Source organism: Gadus chalcogrammus, chromosome 7 (genome assembly GCF_026213295.1).
Source record: "Gadus chalcogrammus isolate NIFS_2021 chromosome 7, NIFS_Gcha_1.0, whole genome shotgun sequence".
Taxonomy (NCBI): Eukaryota; Metazoa; Chordata; class Actinopteri; order Gadiformes; family Gadidae; genus Gadus; species Gadus chalcogrammus.
Window position 1 is genome coordinate 20695158 of NC_079418.1, and position 14842 is coordinate 20709999.

A 14842-nucleotide genomic window follows, 5' to 3' on the forward strand; every position below is an offset into this window, starting at 1 on the left:
CATATCCAATGCTCCTTTTATCCTGTATAGAATAACAACATTAAAATGGCCACCATGCCGAGAGAATTCTGAGAGTAACAGACGCACTATAAATATATATCTATATCTGGTATATCTGGTTAAAATTAATTGAATCCAGTATTTTTTAAATGACTTACGTTTGCAAACAAGACAATGTGTTTTTAATCTGAAAACAATGAACTACAGTTCAGATGTTATTTTAATCACATTTAAAGTTTAGGGAACAGCATTTTATTCTAGTTTCTTGAGTTGAACAGTGGTGGTTCGGAAAGGCTTAAGAGATGATCGCTTCTAGCTGATTTTGTGTTTCAGGGTATATTGTATCAGTATCGGTACTCAGCTAAATGAATGAATAAAGAATCCATCTGTAACCGAGTACTTCAAACCATTTGAGCGCAGAAGGGTCAAAAAGGCAAGGTAAGAAAATACAAAGGTATTGTGTCGGCACAAAGAGGATCTGCTTGGTTGGTTTTCGCTCCTTTTCATCGTTGGAATGGGAAATCTGCAGCCCACTGTAAGTTAATGGTTAAATATCCACCGGGTGAATGATGAATACAGTTAGCGCTTTGCACATTTCTGGGGAATAACGTCAAATTCTTGAAAAGGTATTTAAAATGTTGAGACCGCACGCTGTTTAACAAATAGCACACAAGGCCACGGTCCTTGGACAAAGTTATTTGGTTACAGTGATAAGTTATCAGGCCCTTGACTATCGCTTCCTAAATTTCTCTGCCTATCTTTCCCTCACTATCTCCTCCTCACCAATCCAAGGATTCGTTTTTATCTTGATGGGAGCGTGTTTTAAAACACCATACACACACACACACACACACAAATATACACACTTTTTCCCTCTCTCCCTCACAAATACACGCACACCCACACCCACACACCCACACATACCAACACACACACATACACACACACACACACACACACACACACACACACACACACACACACACACAAACACACCCACACACACCCACACACACACACACACACACACACACACACCACACACACAAACACACACACACACACACACACACACACACACACACATCCTCTCTCATTTCTTTCTTTCTCTCACTCACACCTACACAAATACAGACACCCGGACACACACATACACACGCACCCACCCACACACATACACACACACACACAAATGCACAAACAAACGACCGCCGCGAACAGAACAAAAAAACAGCATTTAACAGCACATCCCGCTCGGGTCCTATTTAAAGGCCGGGGTGGAGGGCGCCGCCCACAAAGTCCACTCACAGTGCGGGTCAATACACCTGAAAGGCTTTTCCCCTCCAGTCAAATTCTTTGTCTCTCCCGTTCACGGCGTGTTATCTAGACCAGCGGGCACACAAAGCCAATTGCGGTTATATTGTTTGGTCTGAAATTAACCCCTGATAATTTCACTGCTCTCCATTAAACTCTTCTTATCCTTCCCCATTACCAGCTCATTACCATAGCGACGGGTTGGGGAGGGGGGTTCGGCCGTTGGGGGCGACTGGTCGTCATGGCAACCGCTGGTTTGGAGGATGGGCCCCGAGTTACTTTTTTCCGAGAGCGTAAAAAAAAGGAAAGTGGAAAGAAGGAAGAAAATAAATATAAAAATCACTGATAATTAGTTCTGTGTTTTTTGTTTTCTCCAACTTTGGTTTTGTCCTCGCTGGGGGCCGAACAAAAGCCCTGAACAGCCTCCCCGGATGAGGAGTGACTGAAAGTGTTTTTTTTGCACGTGGTCCTAGGTGAAATACTCCCATTCAGGTCCTGTTCACCGCAAAGCTCCTCTTCCGCCGTGCCGATGCACCGTGTTGTTGATACAGAGAGAACAAAACCGGCCGATTGCGCAAGGAGATTAACGTTACGAAACGCAGTTTATTCTCATTCAGTTTTAAGTCCATGACGTGGATATATGGCTGGGTGGAATGTATACAGCAGAGAGGTATATCCACTGGGGGTGGGAGGGAGTTACCTTACATAGTTCTGTGGCCTCTTGATAACAACGCTTTTAAAGGGTTTCCAGTAAGAAAAGCGCCCATCTTGTGTGTTTATATATCGAGGAAAGTCCCTCCATTGAGATTGAAAATCTAATCTCGCTACGATACACCAAGCCACAACCAGGTTTTACGTTTCACGGCACGGATCAAAAAGAAAAATAATTAAATAAAGAATCTATCAAGCAGGATTAGACATTGACTGCGATGTAAATAATTACACTTTTGTACATTCATTGCTAAGATGAGATCGTTTGCAGTGAAGGGCGATTAGTGTGAGTAGCTAGCTTCTGTTTCGGGGGCCGGGTCAAGAGTTCACTTATCTACCCCCTCCCTCTCCCAAGTAAGAAAGGAAAAAAGTGACAGAGAAACCAGCAGTGGTTTGGACGTCCTTTAAAAGTTAATACACGAGGTTCTTAAGGAACGACTCCCCAGGACTTGGTCGTTCATGCATTGAGAAGCCTACGCAGCGTGTATTTTTAAGCCTCAGCCCAGTCATTGTAGTTGTAGGCTTGGTATAGCTGTGATGCTGACATTCTGTTGTCCTCAGTCAATTGTTGGGCTAAAGTTTATTCTGCGCTGACCCCGGCAACACACACCAGACTGTCATGCACATGCGCATGCTTGCATGTATGCATACCATTTACCACCCACACAATCACACAATTTCTGCGCACACACACACACACACACACACACACACACACACAACACACACACACAAACACACACACAACACACACACCACAGACACACACACACACACAGACACACACAGTCACGCAAAAGCTCACACACAAAGTGAAACACACACAGACACACACACACACACACACTGTATTCACTCCAGCTGGGCAGAGGAATGCTAGTGGCCGACGGTTCCTGAGCTTGTCGACGGACAGATGACTGTGTGGAGACACTGCTGCCACCCACCCTACCAACGCACACACACACACACACACACACCACAGCACACACACACCACACACACACACAACACCACACACACACACACACGCACACACACCCTACCAACACACACACGCATACACAGACACATAAACACACTACCAACACAAACACACACATGCACACACACACACACACACACTACACACACATGCACACACACACACACACACCCACAGGCACACACGCACACACACAACACACACACCACACACGCACAAACACACCACACACACACATCCCTACTAACATCACACCAACAACACACACACACACACACACACAACACACACACACACACACACACACCACACACACACACACACACACCCAACACATCTACGACACCACACCACACCAAGCTACACACACACACACACACAGACACATAAACACCCTAACAACACAAACACACATGCACACATAACCTTCTATTCACACCAGCTCTTCCCAACCTTTATTTACCCACAAACGAAAAAAGGAAAGACAATAGCGTTCTCTCAACGGCGGTGGATGCTTCCCCATCCTGGGCCACGGGCAGACAGAAGATACACAAGAGCATCTTTGATACGAGTCCTATATAAAGACTCATCCTCTTCTATCGGTGCTACGCGGACTGATTTCATTATTAACATTGTTCTCGGGGGATATATCTATTCCGGTTGATTTGATTCTTTGTCAGTTGTATTTGAATTTCTTTTTTGATTGAGTAGTGGTTAAACACACTGGGCCGCAGAAGGCATGGTAAACCAAACAGGTTGTCGGCGTTGGATACTGCTGCAGAGGACCGTGTCGTGTTGGCAGTGTCCCCGCGGCTCGCAGACTGCGGTCAATGGGTGCTGCTGCCGCGCTGGCCAAGAGCAGACAGCGTTGGCCACGGCTGCAATGTGTCATGTGAACGTGTGAAGTGTGTGAGCCATGCTTTAACTTTAGGCTATTTCTGTTCATGAAGAATCATGAGAAGCCCTTGAGCCCATGCAGCACGGGGTGTAGGTCAGGTATGGGGCTGGGGGGCCCGCTATATGTCTGCCTGTTGACCCTGCCTGTTAGGTTGATTCCCTCCAATAGGCGTCTGGCTGTGTGTGTGTGTGTGTGTGTGTGTGTGTGTGTGTGTGTGTGTGTGTGTGTGTGTGTGTGTGTGTGTGTGTGTGGTGTGTGTGTGTGTGCGTGTGTGTGTGCGCTAGTGAGTGCGCAGCGCGCGCGTGCGTGCGTGTGTGTGTGTGTGTGTGATCCCGATCCCGCTGAATTTTCTCCGGAGCTTTCTTTGAGACTTGATGTATGGCCAGTGGAGGTCTCTGGCCGCTAACTCGAGGCGAGTGTTTGAGTGTGTTTAAAGCCACGAAAAGAACTGATGAAAAGCCATTTACAATGGCTTTTGTGAGAAGGAGGAATGTCCAAACAAACCCTTTCCCAGGGTTGGAGGATCCGAAGCTCTCTTGGCTCCGCCCTACAACTCATTACCAAGCGGGTTGCTTTGATTTATCATTACCAGTGTGCTACAGCCTATGTTAAATAGGTATTTTATAACAATCGGAGTGTTATATTACACTTAACTCTGGTTTAGGTCAGCAACACTTAGCCTCTGGGTTTATGGATTAGTCCGTGCCGTTCTGGGCTGTGTCGGCTATTATCCAATGGGGATATAATGTAAGTACCGGAAAAGGAAAGAAAAAGGCTGCATCCATCAGATTGAGCTTGGAGAAGATTATTTAATTAGCTTATAAATATTTCTTTCTTTATTTCAGTATACAAAAAGACAGTATGTACATCCACACGACAGTGGTATCAAAATGGCATCGAACGTGAACCCAGAGCAGAGTTTCACATCCCCAGAAGAGAATAGACGATTTTGTGGGTTTCTGACAATACATCAAACAATGCCGTATCTCAATATGATTTATACTTTTCTTCCTTTCTCGTCTCCCCGGATCCACAGAGGTGCAGACAAAATAATAAAATAAAAAAATAAAAGACCACCGTGGTCGAACTTAGAAGTTAATTGGTAAGAGTCCCAGATGTCAACCAAGAAGAAAACGGTCCATATTCTAAAAATAGACGTACCGGAGGGTTCCCTTCCATCCATTGTCCCAGGGAGGGGAAAAAAGAGCAGAACGTACCATCTCGTACCAAGAATAGTGAGGGCCGCTTGAGCCTCGACCGTCCATCGGAAGCCTTTATGAATTCCAGAGAACTTTGGCATCCTGCACACATCAGTCTCAGCCTGGCGCACAGACTGCACCTGGAGGGAGATCCCCTCGTCTCCGGAGCTATTTCTTTTAATAACGATATGTAATAATAAAAATTGACTTTTGGAATCCTTGCAGAGAGAAAAAAAAAAAAAAACCAAAACAGCAGAAGGACGGTGGTTTTTTGACATGAACGAAACCCCCTTCCCGAAAGTTTTTTTTTCAGAAATCGGCGGTCTGGAGACGCAGTAAAAATGTAAAACAAATAATGACATGCTGAAGCCTGAGGCCAAACTGAGCCTGGTCGGTATGGTAGTGCTTTGGTTATCTGTAGCCCTCTAGACGCTGGTTGGAGGGGTCGGAGGGAGAGGAGTGAGGGGGTTCTTTCGAGGCTGGACTAGGGCTTTCAAGCTTGGGGTTTGGATAGTGGGGCATGGAGGCGGGGTTGTGTAGGTGGTGGTGGTATGGAGATTGGGGTACGTAGCTAGTCTAAGGCTTTTGAGCTTGGGGGGGTTCGTAGCTTGGCTCGCAGGGGGGGGGGGCGGTCGACGTCCGTCCAGAGGGCTTATTTGCAGATGTATCTCTCGACTATCCTTTCGCACTTCTTGCAGGTGACGTAGCAGCACCAGTGGTACTTGCAGTGGCAGCGCTCCACCAGTTTCTCGGTGTAGGGGTTGTAGCCTCGCCCACAGCACATCAGCTCACAGCTGTCGCTGCCCATCGACGTCTTGTTGCACTGCCTGGGAGCCGCGGAGAGAGAGGGAGTTCGGGGTTAGGAACAATGGCCACGGAGATACCGAAAACACAACTGATGTTATCATGTTATCTCTGTTATCATTCGTGTTTTAATAGTCGTTCTAATGCAATAATGGTAAAAGCAGTAATGCATTTTGTGTACATTTTTCTTCCATTGAAAACAAGTGGTTTTTTTTAGGGCGTTTAGGATCAAGTTGGAAACAAAATTCCTTTCTTATTCCTTGCTCGGGGGCAATTTAGCATACATCACATTCCAATAAACAAAGTCTAGCTGCCCTTAACAAAAATCTACGACAATTTAACATTAGTCTCATTTAATAATGCTTGTGCTTTTGTGCTTTTCGTTCACTTTAAACATTTTCTTCTTTTTTTTCCCTCCCCTCTTCGAGCCGGTGGACTTTGCCTTGCGGGAGTCTTTCATTTGAGATGCCCAGGGCCTTTTTTATTTTAGGGAGCTGGGAATGGCCCCCGCCATAAATCACATTGAATACACAGAGGAGCCCTCCCACTGTTTAGCTTGCCCTCTCCACCTAATTGCACTGTTATATAATAGCACAGTGTTAATGAGCGCTGTGCTGAGAGAGGCACTTGGAAGTGGGCCGCTGGTTTAGGAGTACAGGGAGGAGAAGGTGGAGGAGGAGGAGGTGTAGTAGGAGGAGGGGCGGGGGGGGGGGGGGGGGGGGGTTGGGTAGTAGTCACGAGGGAATAGACATTAAGTACTAGAGTTTGTCGGACATTAGAATCTATCCTGTTTCACCGCTTGATGCTGTAAGCATAATATGCAGGCAGACCAGTGTGTTCTCTGGTGCAAAGCTGTGGGTTTACTGGGGAGGCGGGAATTTGGAATTTGATACCAAAAATGCTGTGCAGTGCAATTCTTTGTTTTACTGTGCTAGCACTTTAGACAAGGTATTAAATGGTCAAAATAGAAATGTTGGTAAGAAGTTGTTTACCTTCATCTCAATTCAACAATTTGCCAAAATAAGTGTAGCTGAAGTGTGATTTTGTTTTGGCCTCTGTCAACTAACCCCGTTTATAGTTCTCATCATGGGCCCAAGGCTATCAATGTTGATGAGTGAGTCAGATTAGGAGTCAGTCAGGGGCTAAGGCTAGACAGCACCATACTAATGTGGCCATCAATGAGCCGGTCCCAGCTGCTTCTGATGGGCCGCTGGAGGATTGTGGGTAGGCACGAGATGCATTTTGCTATCAGATGGTGGGTGGGATGTATATATGTGTGTGTGTGTGTGTGTGTGTGTGTGTGTGTGTGTGGCAACACACACACACACACACACACACACACACACACACACACACACACACACACACACACACACACACACACACACACACACACACACACACACATACACACACATTTAATTTCTGTGACATGCCTAAGCAACATACACAGACATTGGCTCCCTTGTGACCTGACATGAAAGGATAGTTATGCTGTAGAAGAGAAAAATGTGACTGTGTGTTATCTAACTGGGAAACAGACGTTGCATGTTCACATATGGTGAACTTGACCTGAAGCATCTCTTTTTGGTTAGCCTGAGAGGCGCCGAGGGCTGGTAAACTATGGCATGACTCAATCATCAGACGTTGACCTTTAGTCTAGCAGACAGCAAATCAAGCAAGCAATTAGATTACCTGATTAGAGGGCTAGTTACAACCCTTTAACTGAAATAACCTGACAGAAAAAAAAAAAGATTTCTGATGCCTCGGATGATGTATGATTGGATGCATGATTTACTAGAAACATCACACAAAATGTAGGGACAATCTTGTCGGTGTAGGTAAAGGTAAGCAGACGTCCATCCTATTTGAATAGACAGTGGTTGCATCAGAGCATCTTTGTCTTTGTGGACCCTCAAACAAAAAGGCTCCCTGCTCCCCACCACTCCATCCAGAGCCGCGCGCTACAGGACCAAACAAGTCCCAAATCAAACACCAGCCCTGTGAATGGAGCGACTCTTTCTCTTATCTCCAGAAAAAAAAACATTGCCAATTTCCCTCTATGTGTGGTGCTCTCCAAAGGATATGGGCTGAGTGCACTCTGGTCCTAAGAATAACTGCATTAGTCACCGGTTCTGATAGTGGCACAGGGGCCCCAGTCACAATGGCCTCGTCAGTGACACGTGCTTAGACATGCCACAGGCGAGCCAGTCTCAGGGACCTCTGGTCCTTATCAGCCGCTCCACAAACTAAACGGTGCCACCAGGCAGGCCAGCAGTTCAGTTAAGTCAACAAATCCCCCAGCACCGCAGTCAAAACGAATAAGCCACTGCCAGGCTGATCGGGCTTCTCGACTCAAAATTTCCTTGGACATTTCCAGAGAAAGAGTTCCAGAAGCGAGAAGAAGAGGAGAGGTTAGACTGTTCCATGTGTCCCACGGTGCCCCTCACCTGTCCTGTGTGCCGACGGAGCCCATTTTGTCGTTCTTGGCGCAGAAGTCCGGGGAGCTCTGCAGGTACACCAGCTCGTTCTCCCTGACCGGCCGGATGTCGATGTCTTTGGGCACCAGCTGCTTGCGCGTGCCCATGGGTCGGTGGACCACCTTGGTGGCGGACAGGTACTTGGTCTTCAGGTCCATGGCGATGTCCCTCAGGTCCTGCAGGCCCCTCCAGCAGGTCCTGATGGAGCAGGAGCCCGACACGCCGTGGCACTTGCACTTCATCACCACCGCGTCGCGCAGGGCCTTTAGGGGGGAAAGAGGGAAAGTCAGGTTAGATACGGCGCTTAATAACGCAACACATTTCAACATATAATTGCACAGGTTATATCAAGAAAATCTACGGTAAAGATTTTTATATTTTTTAGGAAGTTTAGGAACAAAACAATATAATTCATAACAACAGGAGGCATTTACGATGTGCAACGAAGACCCCGGCGTTCTCACCTGTCTGCCGACCTCGCTGTTGTGGAGGTGCATCAGTTTATTAGCGTGGGAGCCCGCCTTCTTCATCTTCATGGGCGCGTCGGAGAACTTGGAGCCCATGATCAGACCGTAGTGCAGGTTGTCCGCGCAGCCCCCCCAGCGGTAGCCCGGCTCGGGGATCTCCCCGGGGATGGGGCCGCAGGAGCACAGCCGCAGGTCGCCCGAGGTGCACGCCCGCGCGATGGTGTGGCTGATGGCCGCGGCCGACAGGGCGTAGACAAACGCCGACTCCCTCGTGCCTGGTGGTGACAACGGACAGAATGACTCAACGTGACGAGCACTACGGACGTCTTCGACTGCACGGCCGATGTTGTCGGCGGGTTTTCCCTTCAACGATTCACAACAGCTCGTTTAGCAGCGGAAGAGTTCAGAACCAAGCATTTACTAGCAAAACAGGTTGAATCCTATCGGTTCGCAACGTAACTGTTTGAAACTATTCATTTAGCAGCGAAACAGTTTTGAACAACCTTCTTAAGAAGCGAACAATTTTATTTTGTAGAGATATAGTTTCGAAACACTCGTTTTGTTAGCTAAACTGTTTAGAACCACTCGGTTAGTGGCGAGTGGTTCTAGCGTCACAGTTTAGAACCGTTTATTAGCTAGACAGTGTAGAACCGAGGCAAAGTGGATTTCAAGCGATCGTCACGATGTGTTGAGTCCCTTCAGGGCCTTTAGAGCCCCCTGGAACCTCTTACGCCTGTCCATCTCTGTACTCTGCCATGTCATGACGCAGCCCCCGTGGAGACAAGAAATACTGTCGGGCCGTTCGGCCCATACACAAAGCAAAAGGCTCTAACGGAAAACAGTCTGGCCGACCGTACACGAGAAGAGACGGCTCTCCGGTGCAATTGGTGCAGACGTGCGCACATATGAGGGCACAGATGTTTAGGGCTGAGGAGCGCATGGAGATAAAGAAGAAATCATGTCTGAGCAAAGAGCAGCTAGATCAAAGAGCAACATGAAGAGATAAACTGTCTCCTGTCTTCAGGAGGTTTGGAGGAATCTATTCGCAGAGGGGCAACTACTCTTGTCTTCCTCAGGGCTACATCGTAGAAATACAACTTCCCTTTTTATCAATAGTACTAAATAGTTATTTCCAAACTTTGGCTCACGACACGGTGGACGTCTTTCTCTCTGCGATCGACCTCGATAATATTTTGGTGATGAAAAACAATTGCAACGGACTACGGAGTCATCATTGCAGCACGTAACAAAGTAGAATTGGAAAATAATGAGACAATTAGGAAGTTAATTCCACAACATGCACATGTTCTATGGAGAAGTATTCTCCAATTAAAATGTTATCCGAGATGCATATTGCGGGCTCGAGAAAAATACAGTTGATGATTCTTTGTGTTGGTTGGCCTCTCCGAATGTGAAACGGGACACAACGTAGCTAATTAAAAACAAAGTCTTTCCCCCAATGGTTTTGCTTTCAAATGCTTGAGTAAAATTGGCTGAGACGAGCAAGCAATAGAAATCATTAAGATGATGCGAGTCATTATTGTAAATAGTGAAACACTGAACTGGAAACATGTGTAGCACGCGGAAGAGAGCAATAACCTTGGCTTGGGGTATTGGTTCAGAGTTATGAACACCAAGGACACCGAAAATAAACCACACAGACGGGCTCTTGAAACAGAGCCATAACTATTGCAATGTGCTCCACATTATTTCCTCCAAAAAAACTCGACTTCCATTCTGGACACCGAATCCATTGTTTTAAACTCCTACTAAACAAAGAAACGAAACACTTGCTCACATCTTTACATCCAACCACGTCCAAAGAGATTTTAAGAACTATTTACCAACTAGCGGGCTCACAGTGAACACAGACGAATCCCGGGACAATTCGCTTGGAATAAGAAACCCCCCAGCCCTAACCCTCACCGCTCTGGGCCTACTCTGACCCAACTCAGCGGGGCCACATACCTCGCTCCAGGTCGGGGCTGTACTTGGTCGAGTCGGCGGGGATGTCGATGGAGGAGCAGTTCCAGCGCATGTCGGCGAACGTCTTCTGGCAGGTCTTCTTGACCTCGCGGGCCGCCTGGATGATGGTCTGCATGAGCTCCAGGTTGCTGCGGCACAGCTGGGCCTGTGACGACACCATGCCCGCCAGCTGCTTACAGTGCAGGGTCTGGTTGATGTGCAGCGAGGCCGGAGTGTGGGACAGCGCTCTGATGGAGGAGACACGGGGAGGAAAATGAATGAGGGGGGGGGTCGAGAAAAGTAAACCGGCCTGGCTGCCTCTACGTTTGCTTGTCTCCCTGGGATAGGGTCTGTTCCATTCCGGTTTTTGACCGTTTCGTTCCGGTTGCATGCTGGACGTTTTTTTTTTTTTTTTTTTTTTTAATTGTTTGACTCTTTTTATCAGCTACTGGCAAACAAAAGAAAACATTAAACCGGATAAAACTGTCAATGGGGAAGAATGTTGGCCGGCATCACACAGAAAGAAAAAAGCCCATCTTATTCTAGAGCCCATGCCAAAGGAAAGTCACTGTGTGGCTTTGATCAGATACAAACCTTCTTGGCTCCAGGATTCTGATGGAGAAACAGGGAGAGGGGGGGGGGGGGGCTAGTTTCAAACTAAACAACTGCTCCTATACGAGACCCCGAATGACCTATACAGCGCACTGTGTCCTGAAGTTCACATGGCTCATCTGTGGACGTGGCTCGTCTGTTTACAAGCATTTATAAGGTGGGGGGTGGGGGGTCACACTCATTTCAGGGGGACATTTCATCTGAAGCCATTTAAAAGCATGGAGGATTAACATTATAGAAACATGGACGGGTGGGCGGGGGGTGGTTGGCCGGGGGTGGGGGGACCGGAGCACTGATCTCCATTCTCCATGGCCGGGTCTCTGCCCGGGAGCTCATGTGAAGCACACAGCACTGGCCCTGCGTCTTGGCCTGTTTCACATTAGGGGCCTAGCAGGAGAGGGTGGTGTTGGTGGTGGGGTTAGGGGCCGGTGGTGGGGATGGTCGTAGGGTGCCCGGTGATAAACTGCCCCCCCCCCACACACACACACACCCCACCCCCTTGTGTCTGTGGTAACCCAGCACTCACAGGTGTTTACGGCCCCATCTGTTTTGGATCGCAACGCTGCGCTTTATCGAGGATTATAGCTGGAGATCGACCTACGATTTAGTACATGCCAAACACATCTGCTCCAATGGCATGGGGTCTGTGGGAGTCTGCAGGCTGATAGGTCAATATGTTTACTTTAGTTTACTTTTGAAGAAAACAAAAAATACTGAAATCATAAAGTTCTTCACAATTAAAATACCCTTGCAATTAAAACCCATCACACACCTTTTTCAACGATAAACCAAAAAAAGGCAATCCTTGATCCCTCAACAAAATTCTGAGGCTTAAAGATACGCTATTTCACAAAAAGAAAACTGTATTGTATAATGGGAGACGATACATGACAAAACACCTCACAAGGCTAGACAAAATGCATAATGCATAACGTCAGCAACGAGAACTGGCCAATCATTGATTCCCCCGAGCCCTCCATGTATTGTCATACAGTGTCAGAACATAGAGAAATACAGCTCAGTGCTTAGGAGTGTTTTTACACCGTTTTTTTCTTATTATTATTTTATTTCATCCTTAAACAATTAAAGGCTATTCTCCCATTCTTAACCATTCGGATTTGCCAGACACTCCACTGTCACTCACATCACATCCACATGTAAATGCGGACTTGTGACACGTTGTGACATTAGTACCCGTCAAAGACTTTAAGAAAGTGTCGTAATCCCCCTTTCAGCGCTTCAAACAGTATATTAAGCCTTCCTGATTGTCCTATCTGGGTTCCCGCTCAACACCGCGCGTTTGCATCACAATGCGTGAAGAAGCTCTTGCGACCCCTTTTTGACGACAATTGGACTCCTGCAGGCCTACTCTACCGGCGCTTGATATTTCATTCTCAACAAAGAATCACCTGGTACTAATTAGGCTACACAAATTTTAAAATCCTTATTTTTTTGTTTTTTTTGCAATTTGTATTTATTTTTTATTGTAGAGGTGATAATGGGTGTACTTACAGCCATTTGATGCCAGAGCAGACCTGGGAAAGCAGCAACACGGTGAGGACTCCGAGAGGCAGGGTGCGGGAGGCCTTCCTCATGATCACAATGGAGGTCCCAGGGAAGATCCAGGGAAGGTACAAGAAGAGTAGGCCTACAGCAGACCGTCTGGCTTCTCTGCTCAGCTTCAGAGGGTTGAACTCAAAAGGCAGCGGCCGTGGTACGCATCTCTTTCTCGCTCTCTCTCTCTGTGTCTCTCCCCCTGTGTCTGTCTCTCTTTCTTCGGTGGTGAGCACCTATCACGGGTGAAGTCATAGCATTCAGCATGTTATTAGATGCCCTGGTCAGTGAGTAAGAGGCCTATCTCTTAACTTATGGTTTGTCACCACGGTAAAAACTGAATGGAGCAGGCCTATCCGGTTATGTGCGCCGGGGTTAATAGTAAGGAAACGTTATAGCCTACTTAACGAGAAACTATCCGTGGCCTAAAAAAATCCACTTGTTATTTTGGAGTTTATAGCAGTATAATAGACGTTAACAATATTATACGATATAGGTACACGTTTCAAGGGTCGAATACATTCTTCGGTTTAGGCTTAAAACATATAAATATGACTGCACTTTGATGCATAGCCTGCTTTTTTTTTAAAGTAGGCCTAACCATAATAAATATAGGAAGGATTAATATCAACTTTGAGGGCTAATTTCCTTTTTTATATACAGTATATATAACTTAAACAACCAAGGAGCGAGATTTTAAAGCTGAACGTGTTCAGCGAGTCGTATACACACTACCCTCCAGTGGACAGTAGCAGAGCATCTCAGGTGCAGTATCTGATGGGGCTTTTGTTGTGTGTTGATAAGAGATCTCTTTGAACAGCGTTAAAAATGTGTGCGTTAAAACGCCCCGATCGACTATGATGTGCCTACGGATAGCCCACTTGGCTCTCAGAATGCAGATCTGTTTCCCACCAGAAGATAGTACTGACACACTGACAGTTTATCAGCGATCTCTCGCTGGAGATCTACCGAGCTACTGATTAACATATCACGTAAACTGCGCCTATTTATAACTTTCCCATTCCTAGCGATATGCATTGCTTGGATATGTGTAACTTTGGAAAAGTTGAAGCAACCGTAACTTTACATTCGTTATTGTTTTTCTTTGTTTTTGCAACACGGTCTCCAGTAGCCAATAGAAATCCAATGCATAATTTAGCCAAAATGTTACTTTAATCTGACTTGAAATAAAACTAAATATTCAGCTAAGGCAATAAAAGAAGAATGTATTTTTCCTTACACATTGGATATAGATTGGCCTTTTATTTAAAATTTTATTTAAAATTTCCGGACAATAGCCTACTAATATCATCTGTACAGACTAAATACGTCTGTTGCAAATCCGTTAAAATGTACAATAATAATAATAAATGGGTTTAATAAGCCACACATTACACCACGATCATTTCATCATTATGCTATAAAACAGGCACTCACCTTTTATAGGAGTGCTCAAACTTTGGGGTGAATCAAAAAAAGACAAGCGAAATATCCTTTTCCTGAGGTATCAGCCAGAGATATATGTAAATCCACAAACGCAACAGAATAACTCCAAGCAGGAAAGCATCATTTAGTTGTCACCAGCAGCGTTGTGTCTCGTAGGTCCTGCAAAGAGCGGAGTGTGTGTGGGACTGTGGGACGGAGGGGCAGCCTCCACTAATATGTACTCCTGCGGGGCTTTGAACTCATTGGTGACGTCAGCTGCGATTAGCATAAGAAAGCGGATAGCGCGGAGACTTGCCAGAGGAACCCGAAATACTAGCAGTACCGTTTGGTTTGATATTGAGTTCAAGACTTCCCATCTCTGTCCCAATTTTTTCTTTCTTAAAATTTGAGGCTTTCCAGGAACCTCCATT

At 46.3% G+C, this 14842-nt stretch overlaps 1 protein-coding gene across 1 annotated transcript; it reads right to left on the reverse strand.

Annotated features, from left to right (window-relative positions):
- Window positions 1-4569: 4569 nt before the first annotated feature.
- wnt11 (wingless-type MMTV integration site family, member 11) lies at window positions 4570-14607 on the reverse strand. The gene is made up of 6 exons (XM_056595599.1): window positions 14424-14607; window positions 12945-13222; window positions 10824-11068; window positions 8853-9130; window positions 8359-8651; window positions 4570-5931 (listed from the first exon to the last, which is right to left on the reverse strand). Exons 2-6 carry the CDS (start codon window positions 13025-13027, stop codon window positions 5757-5759), a joined length of 1074 nt encoding a protein of 357 aa, XP_056451574.1. The 5' UTR covers window positions 13028-13222; window positions 14424-14607; the 3' UTR covers window positions 4570-5756.
- Between the last annotated feature and the right edge of the window lie 235 nt (window positions 14608-14842).

Bases quoted from the DNA above. Each gene is read 5' to 3' on its own strand.
- wnt11 (XM_056595599.1), bottom strand. From the start codon at position 13,027: ATGAGGAAGGCCTCCCGCACCCTGCCTCTCGGAGTCCTCACCGTGTTG. The intron at 11,069-12,944 runs GTAAGTACACCC...CTCCTCCATCAG, and splicing joins TGCTCTGGCATCAAATGGCT to AGCGCTGTCCCACACTCCGG. The intron at 9,131-10,823 runs GTATGTGGCCCC...TGTCACCACCAG, and splicing joins CAGCCCCGACCTGGAGCGAG to GCACGAGGGAGTCGGCGTTT.